The sequence below is a fragment of the Phoenix dactylifera genome, chromosome 8 (genome assembly GCF_051530095.1).
Source record: "Phoenix dactylifera cultivar Ajwa chromosome 8, Ajwa_hap1_PhDact_Kaust_v1.1, whole genome shotgun sequence".
In the NCBI taxonomy this organism is placed as follows: domain Eukaryota; kingdom Viridiplantae; phylum Streptophyta; class Magnoliopsida; order Arecales; family Arecaceae; genus Phoenix; species Phoenix dactylifera.
The window spans coordinates 14,343,761-14,361,062 of NC_143197.1; the positions used below are offsets into that span (position 1 = coordinate 14,343,761).

Here is a 17,302-nt window from a genome sequence, read left to right on the forward strand (position 1 = left end):
GTGCCTAGCACGGCCCGTTACTGTTTTCGTGCCGGGCCATGCCGGGCCATGGGCGGCCCGGCCCAATTCCCACTTCTACTTCCAGATGAAGAGCGCCACACGTGAGTGAATCCTCATCCTCCAATCTAACCTCCCTCCATCCGCCGCACTGGCTCCCTGCTCATCAACACCTAGAGATTCCTGGCACGCACTTGCAAGCGCCCTGTCGGCACCCAGACCAGCCGATCCAACCTCTTCCTGGAAGGAGCCGGTAGGACCAGGATCATCTTTGCCAACTGCTCCCCAAAAATCTTCCGAATCAAACCCTCCCGCCAACGACCCCCACCAGGTCACTAACTCTGTAGCCAACTAGCCTCGACGTATCTACCATAGTCGGCAGCCAGCCGATCGGCTGCTCAGTCACCCATGCATCCTCTAGCACATCGATGGACCGGCCGTCTCCAATGGCCCATCTAATCTCCGAGAGCACTAGCGCTGCTCTAGCATGCATCTCCCTCCAAATCGGTGAGTGGTGTCGGCTAACTCGAGCTCCAAGCACTAAAGTACCATACTTGGCCCTTATCAAGGAGGACCACATGCCCTCCAGCTCTAACATAAATCTGTTTGTGTGTTGAGCCGCCAAGATCTTCCGTCTCGCCACCGGGGACTGTACCCCCTATCCCTGGTCGGCTGACATGATTTTCTTTCCACTAAAGGACTTGCAAGATCTTGAAGAGGGGAAAAGGAATGTTATAGAAGCAGCCTGAACAAAGCCATTTATGAACTTTAAAGATTCAAAACTGCACTAGAGGTGGAACAATAGGAGCATCATAAGTTCCCACCAACAAGAAAAGGCATCAGATAATCTTTGCATTTTTTGTTGATTGTAGACACCACACAATCAAGTACCATGAGAAGTTATTTAGAGGGTATTTACAGAAATAAGGTGCTTAGAGAGGTTTATTAAGATCATCAAGGATATATGTAAGATAGTTGTGCTCGGAAAGTGCTCGTGGAAAGACAGCTACCAGTTCAAAGAGGACATATTACAGGTCATCTTTTTATCCATTACCTCTTAATCCTTCCTCGATATTTAAGAGCAGTCATCTAATTTGTTATTTAAGAAAAGGATACAACTACAGTTTAAAAAAGGAAAAAATTGCATGATAAGAATTATGATGGAAAGTTACTAGGAATAAAATGAGTACTTGGTAGAACTAAGATAGAGGAGTTGGATGCAATTTCAATAGGAATGGAGTTAAAAAATAAGGTAGCAATCAGAATTTATGGCCAAGAAACACCTACAATTGATACTTTTCATCATCTGGATCTGTTAGGTAGTCCTAAAGTAAAACAACGATAAAAAAAAGTAGAATTTATCTGAAACTAAGATAAAAATTCACCAGAAGCTACATGGTTGGCAAGCTTATTTGGTTCAATATGTCTGGCAGGTGAATGGATGCGATGACATTAAATGTTTTTAACAGAGATAAGGATTAAGAAATAAATTCGTGGTAAAGCTGAAGGGTGTCAAGACATCTCTGCAAATTGTATGAATCATTCTCTGCATCATCTAGTTTAGATACAAACTTATTTCTATGAACATGGAAAAAGAAAAAGAAGAAAAAATGTGGAGAGGCACCATGATTTGTCATCCACTCATTAAGAGTTTCAGTTGATATTGTACTATTCAATTCATCTGGAACATTTTTTGAAAAAAATACTTACCACCAGCAGATAGAAACTGTATGAATCAATTTATTTCTAACTTAGATACAATCTTTTTTTGAAAAAATTGTATGAATCATTCTGCACCATCTAGTTTAGATACAAACTTATTTCTATGAACATGGACAAAGAAAAAGAAGAAAAATGTGGAGAGGCACGATGTTTTGTCCTCCACTCATAAAGATTTTCAGTTGGTATTGTACTATTCATCTCATCTGGAACATTTTTTAAAAAATTACTTAACACCAGCAGATAGAAACTATTTGTAAGAATTCAATGAAGGTGCATAGAAAAGAATGACAAGCTCATCGTTCTCATGTATAAAACATCTTCAAGCGGAGTAATTAAAGTGAAAATAAAGGGAATTTCTATAATTTAACTTGTGCCCCTTTAAACTAACTATTTTTGAAAATCAATTCTTCGATAGAGGGGAAGTTATTAAATACCTAGTATAAGAACCAACCATGATACCTTCTTCCCACAAGATATTGATAGAAATGCTGCGGTTGATCCTTTTCCCTTGGTGCCAGCAATATGAACACCCTGTAGATGTTGCCATCTGAGACTCTGGTTATAATTGACTTTTTAGCTGTAGACTTCCCAAACATACAAAGATAAATATGAACTCGTACACGCATGCGCACAGAGAGAAGAGGAGGGGGAGGCAGATTGGTAGCATGTCAATGACTTGGGTCTAGTATCCTAGAAAGGCCCGGACATGCACAGAAAAGTACATTTCTTCAACATAAAGTTAAGTATGACATAAAATCCAATCCTAACACTGACAGGTTTTCATTGATTAACGTAGTCCCCTGATACAGCAGAGCTGCAAAGATGACAGGTCAAAAGAATCCACTGATATGGGTGAAAATTGAAGAAGGCTGATATAGTTGAGCTGTAAAGAAGGCTGATACGAAAGAGAATGAACACAAATCAATAAAACAAGCATCCACATGACTAGAATATTTCCGGGAACAATGTTTTAGGTAACAGAGAAGATGCAAACACATAAAATTGCCATTAGAGAGATGAGTGTTTTGAGGTGACTCATTTGATAGGGTAAGCAGAGGAAAATAGAAAGGACAGAGTCAGATATGAGTTATCAAATAACGTTTACATAATACCAAAAAATCGTTAAGTGCTGACAAATATTTAGCATTTCACATGGTAGACAAGCTCCATTAGGAGAGTATGGTGATGAAGAGCCTATGCAAGAGGGAAGGCCCAAGATAACATGGAAGAAGTTTTTTTATAAGGCCATGAAAAAGAATTAATGTTTGGATAAATTAAAAGGGGTAAACCTAAATAAAATAGATAACACCCTTTGGTTATGGTTATAATCAAAGTTTGCATCATGACAAAGTCCAGATAGGTCATATTACAACTAGAGTTGGAGGAAAATCTATATTGATTGGGAAACATCAATATAAATTACCCTTGGCTGCTTGCATCAAGAGCAGGAAGAAGAATAAAGGCAGATGCAAGAGTCAGGAAAAAAGACTATAATATAAGGATCCAGAAAGGCAACTGAACATTCACAAAATATAATTATTAAAACTACCATATAATAAAAAATTGTCCGGTAAAGGAAATGAAATCTAAAAAAGTTGCAAAACATACATCTTTGGAGTCTGTTTTCTTTTTCTAATGGGTCCTGCCTTTTCCAAAATAGAGGTTGTGAAGCAAATGGTAATGTGATCATGAACAGCTTGGGTGTTCTGACATGTGGGAGTGCTTGCAGCACACTAAATAAAAGATTCCAACCACTTCAAATTTTTTGGCAAATATCTGCGGCAAGAAGATGCAATAATGAACATATAGACATGTAAAACAATACCAGTTACTAATCCCAGACAGAATATGAACAACCACACAAGGTACAGGTACCTAAAATAAAAGATTACTATTGCATAGACGATCTAGGATCTTTCACCATCATTCTAATTTTAATGTTGTATGGAAAGAAGGGTCAGCAATCAATACAAAGAAATCGATCAAAAATAATTCTTTCCCAAAAGAAAAATTACATATCTTAAGTTGTGTGGGGGACTCCCGAGTCGTTGAAGCAGCCACCTCATCCTCCCAAGATCAAAACCATCAGCAGTATCCACTCCAGCTCCTTTACCTTATGTAGTATAAACTTCCCTGTAGTAAAAGCAAATTGCTTGATTAAGGAAATCGGGCAGGAAAGGAAGAAGTCAGTTTGCTAAAACTTGATAAATGATTTTTACTAAGATAAGGATTAAGCCACTAGCTTTGTAAGCATCAGCTGAATTTGCTACCTTCTTCTTAGAAACTAGAGTAATGTAAGTGTTGGGGGAATACGGTTTTCCCCCCAGCAATATAGTAACCCCGCCTCTAAAAGGCCGCATAGCCGCCGACCTTGGACGACTGAGGTCGGCGCCCGACCTCAGAACGTCCGACCTCAGAACCTCCGATCTGGAGAATTCCCGACCCCAGAGGTCTGTCCTTGTCGACCACCTACTATGGCCGAACCCCTCCGAGGTCCGGCCGAGGGCCATATCCTGCCACTGCCCCAGCATTTATTGCGCATGACCTCTGCAAACCCCCGGTTCACCCAACAATTAATGCGAATCCCCGGTTCACTCAACAATTAATGCGCACCTCCGGCCTACTCAACAATTAATGCGCACCTCCGGCTTACTCAACAATTAATGCGCATGGCTCCTATTATCTACGGACCCACGGCTCTCCACGGCAAATCAGCTCAGCGGAGTCCAGTCAACCGTGATAAGTCTCTGATCTCGGCCTTACCTCCGACACCAATGCAATGATTCACCCGATCGCGTGCCAGCTCGGGTCGTACGATGGCCTCATTTCCGACATCAATGCAATGATTCACCCGATCGCTTGCCAGTCCAAGCGACATGCCGAGCCGTACGACGGTCTCGCCCCATCACATCACAGGTAAACCGACCCTCCTATAAAAGGGAACCCTTGCTTCTCAAATGGGGGTTGGACACGAAAAACTCGAAAAATACTGTTCTCCTCTTTCTCCTTTGAACACAGATTGCCCCCTTCTGACTTAAGCATCGGAGGGCCGGCGCCGGAAAATCCGGCCATCGGCTTTTCTGCAGGCACCCCGACGGAGGACGCCGCCCGCCGACGGACCGCCACTCTCCTGTGTCCACCGCCGCTCCCCCTCCTCGACCGACGATCGCCCCCGGGTCCAATTTCCAGCAACAGTTGGTGCTAGAGGAAGGGACCGAGTCGCGATCATGAAGTTGAGAAGTAAGGGAGCCTCCAATATCCCCCGGCGTCGCCCACAGAGTCCTGGACACTCCGTCCAGAATTCGCCTACTCCAGCTGACCCGGTTCCTCAGGTCCAGCCGGAGCAATTCAATGCTCTGGTGCAGCAAGTCCAGGCCCTGGCCGCTGCCGTTCAAGGCCTGCGGCGCGAGGAGGCCTTACCAACGCTCCCCCCGCAGGCCCAGGTCTTGCCGGAGTTTCCTCCCAACGGCCCGATTCTTCCAGGCCAGAATCTTCATGGCTCCTTCAGGGCCAACAACGAGGGGCGAGTCTCCCCCCAAAGAGAGCTGCCGGGGGAAGGTCTCAATAGAAGACCCCAACCCTCTGAAGCCGAATCAGCCCTAGACCACCGTGAGCCGGAGCAAACCACGGTGACGATTCCACGGGTTGGGGAGCTCGACAGGAAAGTCGAGCACTTGGAGCGCCAGATCGAAGCGCTCCATAGCAAGAAGGCAAGACAAGAGGGGGATTTTGAATTCACCACCAAGTCCCCCTTCTCCCGCCAGATCGAGGATGAGCCGATCCCCGTGAGGTTCAAGATGCCTCAAGTGGAGCCCTACAACGGAATCACCGATCTCCTCGACCACTTGGAGAGCTACCGAGCTCTCATGGCCCTACAAGGATCCTCGGAGGCCGTACTTTGTAAGGCCTTCCCGGCAACTCTCCGAGGGACGGCTTGGCTTTGGTTTTTTGGGCTAAAGCCGAGCACGGTATCTTCCTTCGAGCAACTCGGCAGGCAGTTTGCTACCAATTTTGCTGCCAGCCGACGCCAACGGCGGACATCAGATTCCCTCCTGGATATCAAGCAGAAGGAGGGGGAATCCCTCAAGGAGTATCTAGACCGTTTTACCGCCGCCACATGGGAAGTTCGCGAGCTGGACCAGTCAATAGCCATGTCGGCTCTAAAGACTGGGGCTCGCTCTTATCGATTCCTCTTCTCTATCGAGAAGAGCTTCCGGCCGACTTCACCGAGATGCTGGCCCGAGCTCGGAAGTATGCTAAGGCCGAGGAGGCAATCGCCTCCAGGCGGGGTGCGATTGAGCCCGCCTCAAGGAGGCAGAAGAAACGCCGCGAGGAGCGCGGCCGCCAAAGAAGCCGATCCCCCCGCCGAGAGAAGAACCTCCCCCGACTGAGAAGCCCGCCTTGGCAGCGGGGACAACCTCAACGGAGGACCCCACCTCGACCAAGGTCCCCACCATGGCCTCGGACGTACCCGGGGAGGTACGAGAATTATACACCTGTCAATGCTCTCCGAGCCGAGATTTTGATGGAAATCGAAGGTCGGGACTTCTTCCGACCTCCGCCTCCTATGCGGGATACAGGAGTTCCCCGCAATCCCAGGAAGTACTGCCGCTTCCACCGAGACCGCGGGCACGACACGGAGGATTGCTTTCAGCTCCGGGACGAGATAGAGGCGCTTATTCGCCGCGGAGTACTCAATCGGTTCGTAAGGAACCAATGTGAGGAAAGGAGGCCAGCGGCAAACGCCACACCGCCTAAAAATCTGGACGGCAATAGGCCCATCGCCGGCACCATCAATGTAATCGGAGGAGCCTCGGCAGGAGGATCAGCCCAAAGAGTCTCCCCGAAGCGCCCGCGCACTGCTGAAGTCATTTCGTTCTCGGACGAGAATTTGGAAGGGGTTGAGACCCCCCACGATGACGCTATGGTCATCTCCATGATTGTAAATAAATTTGATGTAAAACGTGTCCTAGTTGACAATGGAAGTTCGGCCAACATTTTGTACTACCATGCCTACCAAAAAATGGGGTTACCAGAAGGACGGCTCCAGAAAATTAATGCCCCACTGGTCGGGTTTACCGAAGACTCGGTCCCAGTCAAGGGCGAGGTCAGCTTTCTTGTTACGGTCGGCCTCGCCCCTCAGGAAAGCACTGTGAGGACGGACTTTCTTGTGGTCCGTCTGCCCTCAGCCTACAACGCCATCCTTCGGCGACCGAGGCTAAATGCCCTCCGAGCCGTAGTCTCAACCCGCCATTTACTCATGCGATTCTCCACTGGCCAAGGAGTAGGCGAGGTCCGCGGGGATCAGCTGGTCGCCAAGCAGTGCTACATGGCGGCTCACAGAGTGAAGCAACCAACTGAGGCGCCGACTCAGGCAACGGGCCCCTCGCTACCCATAGAAACCCTGGATGCAAGGGACGACCTCTGGAAGAAGCAAGTAGAGCCCGGTGAGCTTCTCGTTCAAGTTCCTCTACGAGAAAATTTTTTCGAGCTAATTGTGCAGGTCGGCTCCAGCCTTGGCGTCCGCGAGAGGGATCACCTCATCAGCTTCCTGCAGGACAATGCTGATGTCTTCGCCTGGTCGCCCGCCGACGTACCAGGAATTGACCCTGAGGTCATGGTCCATCGACTCCAGGTAAAGCTGACCAGCAGACCTGTGAAGCAGAAAAAGAGGGGCTCCGCCCGGAACGACAACGAGCTGCAGCCGAGGAAGTGGATAAACTCCTTGAAGCCGGCTTCATCCGGGAGGTCTCCTACCCAGACTGGCTCGCCAACATAGTCCTCATGAAGAAGGCCAATGGGAAATGGCGCATGTGCGTGGACTACACCGACCTGAACAAGGCCTGCCCGAAAGACAGTTTTTTCCTTCCAAGCATCGACCAGCTCGTCGATTCCACCTTAGGACATCAATTGCTGACCTTCATGGACGCCTTCTCAGGATATAATCAAATCCGAATGGCGCCAGAAAATGAGGAGAAGACGACCTTCATCACCGACAAGGGCACCTATTGCTACAAGGTGATGCCTTTCAGTCTGAAGAATGCTGGAGCCACATATCAGAGGCTGGTCAGCCAAATTTTCGAGGACCAGATCGGCCGAAATATGGAAGTTTATGTGGATGACATGTTGGTGAAGAGCCGAGCGGCAGAGCACCATGTAGCTGACCTCAACGAGACGTTCTCCAAGCTCAGGAGGTACCGAATGAAGCTCAACCCAGCAAAGTACGCGTTCGAAGTTACCTCAGGCAAATTTCTGGGTTTCATAGTGACCCAGCGTGGAATTGAAGCTAATCCCGAGAAAATCTGAGCGCTGCAAGAAATGACGCCTCCGAAGATAGTCAAAGAGGTGCAGCGGCTTACCGGACGGGTCGCCGCCTTGGGGAGATTTGTCTCCCGATCGGCTAAGCGCTGCCTCCCATTCTTCAAGATTCTTAAGCGGCCAAAGGACTTCCTATGGTCAGAAGAATGCCAGCAGGCCTTTGAAGAACTCAGGCGCCTTCTGGCCTCTCCCCCGCTACTCACCAAGCCTCGGCGGGACGAAGTTCTTTACTTATACCTGGCCGTCTCCCCGGTAGCAGTAAGCTCAGTCCTAGTCCAGGAAGAGGACCAGCTCCAAAAGCCGGACTACTACATCAGCCGGGTCCTCAGGGATGCCGAGACCCGATATTCTAAACTTGAGAAGACAATTTTTGCTCTTATCATCTCAGCTCGGAGACTTCGGCCTTATTTTCAAGCACATACAATAGTCATACTGACTGACCAGCCTATGAAGCAAATATTGCAAAGGTCAGATCGTGCGGGGAGGATCGCCAAGTGGACGGTCGAGCTCGGAGAGTTCGACCTCGAATATCGGCCCAGACCGGCCATCAAAGCTCAAATACTCGCCGACTTTCTCGTGGAATGCACCTTGCCAGACGACCCCGAGCTACCGTCTGCATCTATGGAGGGAACCCCGAGGCTACCGTGGGTCCTATATTCGGACGGGTCCTCAACTTCGGGGGGTAGCGGAGCTGGACTCATCCTCACCAGCCCGGATGGAGTGGTGGCCGAGCAAACCTTACGCCTCGAGTTTCCGGCCTCAAACAACGAGGCAGAATATGAGGCGCTCATTGTCGGGCTCAAATTGGCGAAGGAACTGAAAGTGGAAGATCTGAAAGCCTTCAGTGATTCCCAGCTGATAGTGAGCCAAGTACAGGGAGACTTTGAAGCAAAAGAGCCATCGATGCAGAAATACCTCCAAAAAGTGCGGAAACTCACGTCCGCCTTAGGCTCTTTCAGCATCCAGCACATTCCCAGAGCGGAGAATCTCAGGGCGGACCAGTTGTCAAAACTGGCGACCTCCCGCATGAGCGAGCTTTCCAAGGAGACAACCCTCGAGTATTTTCAGACACCCAGCACGGAGGAACCCGAACCCACCATGTGCATCGACTTCGAGCCGAGCTGGATCGACGGGTTCGTCCGCTATCTCCAGGACGGAACCCTCCCTCATGATGAGACAGAGGCTCGCCGGATCAGGCGCCAAGCTTCTCGGTATGTCTTACATGAAAACAGGCTCTATCGGCGATCATTCACTTCTCCTCTCCTCAGATGTCTCCGCCCCTCGGAGGCGGACTATGCCCTCCGAGAGGTCCATGAAGGAATTTGCGAAAATCACCTGGGAGGTCGGGCGCTAGCCCATAAGATCCTGCGGCAAGGATATTACTGGCCCACGCTCCAGAAGGATGCGACGGACTTTGTTCGGAAGTGTGACCGGTGCCAACGGAACGCCAACATCCAACGCCGACCTTCGGCCCTGCTAACTTCAATCATCGCCCCCTGGCCGTTTGCCCAGTGGGGGATCGACATTCTGGGACCCTTTCCTCTGGCCACCGGGCAAAGAAAATTTCTGGTTGTCTCCATCGACTACTTCACCAAATGGGTTGAAGATGAACCTGTGGCCCGGATCACCGAGCAAAAGATGCGGGACTTCGTGTGGAAGTTCATAATCTGCAGATTCGGACTCCCCCGTATCCTTATATCTGACAATGGCCGGCAGTTCGACAACGTCCACTTCAGAGAATTTTGCCCCGAGCTCGGCATCGACCACCGTTTCACCTCGGTCGCCCATCCCCAGACAAACGGGAAAACTGAGGTAACTAATCGTACCATTTTGCAGGGACTCAAGGCTAGGCTCGATCGATCCAAAGGACAGTGGGTCGAGGACTTGTACAACGTCCTCTGGGCATACCGGACTACGTTCCGATTGCCCACAGGAGAGACCCCCTTCAACCTAGCGTATGGCACAGAGGCTGTCATCTCGCTGGAAATCGGCCTCCCTTCTTCAAGGGTGGAGCATTACGACCCCGACTCCAACTCTTCCCGACTCAGGAATAATCTGGATCTCATTGAAGAGACACGAGAGGTCGCCCGGGTCCGTATGGCAAGATACCAACAGAAAACGGCCCAATACTATAACTCCAAAGTCAAGCCCAAACTCTTCAAAGTAGGGGACCTCGTCCTCAGGAGAGCCGAGGCTTCTCAGCTGTAATAACCCCAAAATATTTTTTTTTATATAAAAAGGGATAGAATAGTCCTTTTCAATTAATATAAGGGGTAAAATAGGAAAGAATCAAAAGATAATGGCATAGTTGTAGATACATTGAAGTGGTAAGGGTAAAATTGGAAGGAATCAAAAGTTAATGGCATAACGGTAGATATGTTGAAGTGTTAGGGGCAAAATGGAAATTTAATAATATTAAACAAAGGGTAAATAGTGTTTTGATGTGATTTAATTAGGGGGTTTGCTGTGGCTTTTGGATGGAAACCGAGAGAGAGTCACAGAGGGAGTCTCAGACGGACAGAGAGGAAGAAAAAAGAAGGAGAGGAAAGGAAAGGAAGAAAGGAAGAGGAGAGGAAAGGAAGAAAGGAAGAGGAAGGAGATCCCGGTTGCACTTCTAGCTGAAGGGAAAAACGTAGATCTCCTTTTTCTCTACGCAAGGACCTTGATTTCTAAAAAGAAAAAGATAAATATCCATCCCTATCTAGTCTTTTGGTGACATTAGGCTATACAAAGGGTGGATATAGTCTAGAAGGGTCGGATAAGGATTGTAGAGGTGGTTAAAAGAGGAAGAATCGGATTTTGACAAATTTTTCCGGCACTACGAAAAAACTGTGTCGAAGTCCTAACTTCGGCGAATTATTTAGGGGGTCAAACGACCTCCGATAGCAAGGCATGTTACCTCTTTAGAATCTCCTATGAGTGTAGCATGTTAGGTAAAAATTTCATCAAATCTGGAGTTTGGAAAGTGGATCAAACCCGGGATGAAGTAACCGGCTGTCGGTCCGGGTTACTGTTCATCCGGGTGGGAAAATAAGAAATTATGCCAAAATAGGGTATTAAGCCTAGATTAGGCTAAGGGAGACCTTGTACTCATGCAAGGGAGTCCCTAATACACATAAATGGTGAGTTAATTAATAGAAAAAGAAAAAAGGAAAGAAAAGAAAAGATTTAGGGAACGGGGGAGTTGAATCAATTAAAGTCCCCTATATTGTAATTGGCACGTAGATTATAGCCCTTGATACAAAACTAAATATATTGTAAATGCATATATCAGTTGGGCAAGAAGCTAGGGAACAAGAGGAAGAAGTTCTCCACTGCCAGCTGTAGATTTTTGGAGGCGTATCAGGGTTGTGCCAGATTGACAGGTGAGTGGAAGCTTGTACTTTGCACCATGAGCACATTCCTTATTCATTTTCATGAATGTTGCCAAGTGTGACTTGATTCCACCTGAGCTTATTGATTAATTGTTGTAGTAGATTTCTCTATAATCTTGATTCTCTATGCTTGATTATTCTGTACATGCATTTGAGGAAACATTGAGAGGAATTACGAGGGGTTGATGAGTAATCAAATTGGATCTGAATTGTGAAATAACTTCTTTTGTAAATTGATTTCATTTTCTCTATTTCAAAGACTTGTAGAGCCCTTCTCATGGTATATTGAGTTGCATTGTACTCCCGTGATTCCTCACTCCCAACCCTGATGTTAGTTATAATTGGGTCGTGGCCGAGTGAGTGGTAGTCTTGATTATGCTCCTTTTTAGTAGAGTATTGGGAGGGTGCATTATGGCATTTATGCATGGCTTAGCAGTATCTGCAGGACACCTATAGTCGATGGGGTTGAACATCGGCCTTTGTGCACATAGTAGCCTTCTGGGTGGGCGGAGCCCAGTCCCTTCCTAAGGGGGGACACGGCCCTAGGCGTAGGATCGGCCGGTCCTACGACTTATATTCTGCTTGCCGCCGGGCATAGTAAGACCTCGCGAGGTGCAGTATGGCTTTCCGCGGATGTAGAATTCCCGCGAGGTGCCGTTTAGTATGTAGATGTAAGATGAATTTCTGTTCTGGATACTGGCCAGCATTTACATGATCAGTGTGGTGTCTTATCCTGCATATGCATGTGATAGTGGGGAGTTGTTGCTGGTTCGCCTGGGGCGTAAAACCCATCTCCCGACAGCTGTCTAGCATTTACATTATCAGTATGGTGTCTTATCCTGCATATGCATGTGACAGTGGGGAGTTGTTGCTGGTTCGCCTGGGGCGTAAAACCCACCTCCCGACAGCTGTCCAGTGATGATTTACATATTGGTGTGGTGTCATATTCGATGTATGCATAAGGCAGTAGGGAGTTGTTGCTGGTTCGCCTGGGGCGTAAAACCCACCTCCCGATAGCTGTCTTGTTGATGATTCAGCCTATTGACACCTGATTTATATGATTCAGTACTATGACCTGTTGAGCATATTCATGTTATCATACATACTTATTTGATTATTCTATATATGCTCCAGATGAGTTGATTGGGATTGTGATGATTTACTCCTTATTTCTTATGTTGAGTTATGTGTATCCTGTTCTTGATGACTGCTCATATGCTCTTGAGATTTCACCTCGAGCCATGATTATATTTGGTCTCATGTGCATAGTACTCTCTACTCCACTCACTGAGTATTTATATACTCACTCCCCAGTTTGGTGTTTTTGATTGCAGGGCAGGTATTGTATAGAGAGGAGCAGGGTTAGAGATTGCCTGCTAGTGTGCCGCTCCATAGTATAGTATAATGTAGATAGAGGTTTATACCCTTTTGGTGTATTATAAACCTTCTGTTGTATATAGTGTATAGTTACAGTCATAGATCCTGTTGTGGATATGGGTTTGACCATGGATGGAATGGGAACCAGATTTTTATACAGTTGAGTTATATGCCTGTGATGATGTATTGATATATATTGTCCAGGTTCGTTATGCGACAGGTTATGCGATTGCTGCTCTGACAGGTAGCGTTGTTGTATGTAATGAGATAATCCTGACAGGTCACCATAGGAAAGGTGATCATTTTGTGCATGCATCATGCCAAAATTTTCAGAATTTATTTATGATTGATAGGTAGTAGGGTTCTACGTGGTGGCTGGTGGCCTTATGCCTACCCGCACCCTAGGACCGTCGCGGCGGCCCGCCGGGAACGGGGCGGGGGTCGTGACATCAGCCAACTGAGCAGGAAAAGCTCGCCCCAAATTGGGAAGGGCCGTATCAAATCGCCCGAGTACAACGGCCCGAAGCATACAAGTTGAAATCTCTCGAAGGGACTCCAATTCTGCGAAGCTGGAACTCCGAGAATCTACGAATGTACTACCAATGAAACCCCTAGGGATTCTAGGCAAGCAGGAACATGGACTCAGTCTCCTTTTTATAATGATTCGTCCATTTCAATGATTATGATTATCTCTTCTAATGTCGGGTCGTTTGTGATCCTCAGATTCCTCGATTAAGGTCGGATGTCTCGAGGCTCGACCGTAGAGTCCCAAACTCCCTCGACCTCGGGAAGCGTCGCAGGACGATAAAGTATCGACTTGGCGCAAGATTCCCCGACAAGGTCGGGATGCCCCGAGGTTCGACCGTAGAGTCCCAAACTCCCTCGACCTCGGGAAGCGTCGCAGGTCGATAGAGCGTTCCCAGACCCATCGACCTGACGTACGATTCCTCGACTAAGGTCGAGATGCCCCGAGGGTCGACCGTAGAGTCCCAAACTCCCTCGACCTCGGAAAGCGTCGCAGGTCGATAGAGCGTTCCCAGACCCATCGACTTGACGTACGGTTCCTCGACTAAGGTCGAGATAACCCGAGGGTCGACCGTAGAGTCTCAAACTTTCTCGACCTCGGGAAGCGTCGCAGGTCGATAGAGCATTCCCAGACCCATCGACCTGACGTACGGTTCCTCGACTAAGGTCGAGATGCCCCGAGGGTCGATCGTAGAGTCCCAAACTCCCTCGACCTCGGAAAGCGTCGCAGGTCGATAGAGCATTCCCAGACCTATCGACCTGACGTACGGTTCCTCGACTAAGGTCGAGATGCCCCGAGGGTCGACCGTAGAGTCCCAAACTCCCTCGACCTCGGGATGTATCGCAGTCGATAGAGCGTTCTCAGACCCATCGACCTGACGCAAGATTCCTCGACTAAGGTCGGAATGCCCCGAGGTTCGACCGTAGAGTCCCAAACTCCCTCGACCTCGGGAAGAGTCGGAGATTAATGGAGCATTCCCAAACCCCTTCAACCTCGGCGGGCGCCATCGGGTCCATGAGAAGCCCGAGCTCTCCGAAAGTCAAAGAATGATTCCGAAAAGTTGGCGAGAAAATAAGGCCACCCACTCCGCTACGAGGAGCGCAATTTTGGAAATACAAAAGGTACATCCTACTTGATGCTTGCCTTGTTATATTTATCTACATATTGCCAGCGACATCTCGATTAAAATCGAGACCTTATTCTGGCCAAAGTCGCATTGCTCCTGCAAGTCGGTTTAGTCTACTGACCTCATGCATGCTCCGTCTACCGATAACCTCCTCGACAACTTATGTGAACCCACAGGCACAAGGGCCCAATTCAGCCCTCATACGCAGAGACCCCAACGTCGACCTATGAAGATAACCTCGACCGCGGGCGTACTGATCGAGATCAAGAAGATAGAGGTATCCTCTACAGGTTCCGACCCCGCTCGCCGAAACCTCGGCGGGGTCCGAGGGCGATAACTATGAAAGCCCTGGCGACGATTTGATTATTGGCTCCCCATCGGGGGACAGCACTAATCTTTTTATAGACCTACGGTCCAAAAGCCGAGCTTGAAAGCTCGGCGATACCCCCAGATAGCGGCCTATGCAAGTCTAGCACGGCCCCGCTCGGAGGCCTGAGGCCCGAGCTCGGTGCCTCAAAAATCCAAAAGCTAAATACGGCGACCTCTGCAATCTTCAAGTCCGAGTTGCAGGACTAAGGAAAGTTTCCTAAGAATCTAAGCTCGGAGCTCCCTCTGGTTAGTGTAATCAGAACTTAGGAAAGCGAAACATAATCAAAAAAGAACATGCCTTTATCAAGTAGCTCGAAAGCTATGTTAAGGGTCGGTAAAACAATAAGTCAAACTCCTGGCCTCGTTTACAACAAAGGAAGACAAAGAGAGATAAGTGCGAAGTGACAAAAGGAATTTTTCATTAATGAAATGCCAAAAGGCTAAGTACAGAATTGGAGGTCGACCATTCAAAAATTTGAAGGCCGACCTCGATTACAATGGAAAGAAGAAATAAATCTAAGTCCTAAGGGGCGGCGGTCGCGCCGGCGTCACCCTCGGGGTCATCTATGGCGATGACTGGAGGGTCTTCAGCGGGCACGGGCTCGAGGTCTGCGGCAGGGGCCTCGGCGGGTGCCTCGGGAACCCCCTCCAACTCGACCACCGCCGCCGCAGGCTCGGCTGCGTCCAACTCGGCCGACTCCGCATCGGATGCCAGGGCGGCGGGAACGTCGTCAGAATCAGAGTTGTAACCCAGCCTCATCCTCGAACGAACCGTCGAAAGATCGAGCTGGGGGCAGAATCGGGCCATCTGCCTCCGGAAGTTCTCGAAGCCTCGGAGGAACCCGTCGACGGTTTCCTCCTCTAACATGTCGCAAAATTCCTCCGATTCTTTGAAGGAGTCTATGGCATGTTCGGCTCGCTCGAGTGCCCTCCTTTCTCGAGCCTCCAGTTGCTCGATCTTGAGGCGTAGGACCCCGCCCTCGTACCTGAGGCCCACGACCTCGGATTGGACCTCCCCCTGGCGCACCTCCGAGGCGCGCAGAGCTGACTTGGCGAAGGAGTGGGCAGCCCTTTCTTCATTAAGCACCTCGACCATTGCTAGGCGCCCGGCCTCAGTGGCCTCCCTCCGTGCCTCGGCCTCGGCCAGCGCCGCCCCCAACTCGGCAATCTTCTTCTTAGCCAGCTCCAATTGCCGGCTAACTTGCCGAGTCTCTTCTTGACACCCTTGGGCAATGACTACCAGGGTGTCGACTTTGTGGATGTGCTGCAAGAGAAAAAGGGTAAAGCGATTACGAGTTGAAAAACATATAACATGTTCGCCAATAGCCTAAGAAAAATTGGAAAAATAGCTTACCCGAGCGGTATTGCGGTAGGTACCGTCGACAACCTCTTCCAGCGGCAAGTTTCGGAACTCGGCCCGGTCCGCTGGAAGCATCGCACGCCGAAACGCGGCGCATGCGACATCGGCGTCGTGGATGGCCGAGCTCCCCTCGAGGAGTGGGGATCCTGGCTCGGCCGACTCCTCCCTCTGGACCCTTGAAGAGCTCGGCTCGTCCGAGCTAGGGACCTCGGGGCCTCTAATTTCGGGGCCTCTGGTTAGCTCAGGCCCCGGGCGCCGTAAGTGGATTACGGTCGGCCCCCCCCCGCTGGGCAACGGGGGCGGGACAGAGAGGGGCCGCTGGGCCCGCGTCGCCGGCGGCCCGTGTCCGCCCCTGATCAACTGCGGAGGCCCCCGCCTCCGGGCCTCCCGTCCCGGCCGATGTGGAAGCACCGGCCGACCTCGACTTCTTCCGAGGCTGGGGAATAGCCCCCCCGGCCTCGGCCTCCCGCCTCTTCAGTCGAGAGAAGAGGGACGTGTTGCTGGTCGGCATGTGGGGGATGTCTGAAACCAAAAATTTTCTTAAGTGTCAGACCGATGTTAGTGAGGAGAGAAAACAGATAAAAACAAAGCGATGCAACTACTCTTACCCTCGGGGCGCCGAACTCAAGCCCACGCTCGCCAAGGCATCCTCCCGTAGGAGCTCGGTTAGGTTGAACCCCTTCCCGAGGGCCCGTAGGGAGTCCAAGACCCTCAGCTCCCTCTCCGAGGGCTCGGAGAGCCTGTTGAGAGCTTTCAACCGAGGGTGCCCCCACCTCGGGTTGAACCCCCACGGCACCTCGGACGCAAGAAAGAAAAATTTCCCCTTCCACTCATGAATAGAGGAAGGGGCGCCCTGAAAGAGCGACATACCGCCCCGAAAGGCGAAGTATAGCCACCTTGCATCCGCCGGGTTTTTCTTTAATAAAAAACACCGGCGGAAAATACTCACCGATTTCGGGATCCCGTGCGCAAGACACAAGGACAAGAACCCGATTATGGTCCTCCACGAGTTCGGAGCAAGCTGTGCTGGAACGAGTTGATACTCTACCAGCAAGTTGTTCACGAACTCGTGAACAGGGAACCGTAGACCGGCCCAGAGCGTCTCGCGATGGATCGCGATCCGACCTGGGGGC

At 49.6% G+C, this 17,302-nt stretch overlaps 1 protein-coding gene and 1 long non-coding RNA gene across 2 annotated transcripts; both read right to left on the minus strand.

The window, feature by feature from the left end:
- Positions 1-911: 911 nt before the first annotated feature.
- LOC148702686 (uncharacterized) lies at positions 912-7,678 on the minus strand. The gene is made up of 3 exons (XR_015968008.2): positions 3,735-7,678; positions 3,328-3,495; positions 912-2,250 (listed from the first exon to the last, which is right to left on the minus strand). It is a non-coding gene; the product is annotated as an uncharacterized LOC148702686 (long non-coding RNA).
- Positions 7,679-11,094: 3,416 nt separating this feature from the next.
- Positions 11,095-17,001, minus strand: LOC113461124 (uncharacterized). The gene is made up of 2 exons (XM_026800593.4): positions 16,164-17,001; positions 11,095-16,073 (listed from the first exon to the last, which is right to left on the minus strand). The coding sequence occupies exons 1-2, from the start codon at positions 16,242-16,244 to the stop codon at positions 15,333-15,335; spliced, it is 822 nt and encodes a 273-aa protein (XP_026656394.4). The 5' UTR covers positions 16,245-17,001; the 3' UTR covers positions 11,095-15,332.
- Between the last annotated feature and the right edge of the window lie 301 nt (positions 17,002-17,302).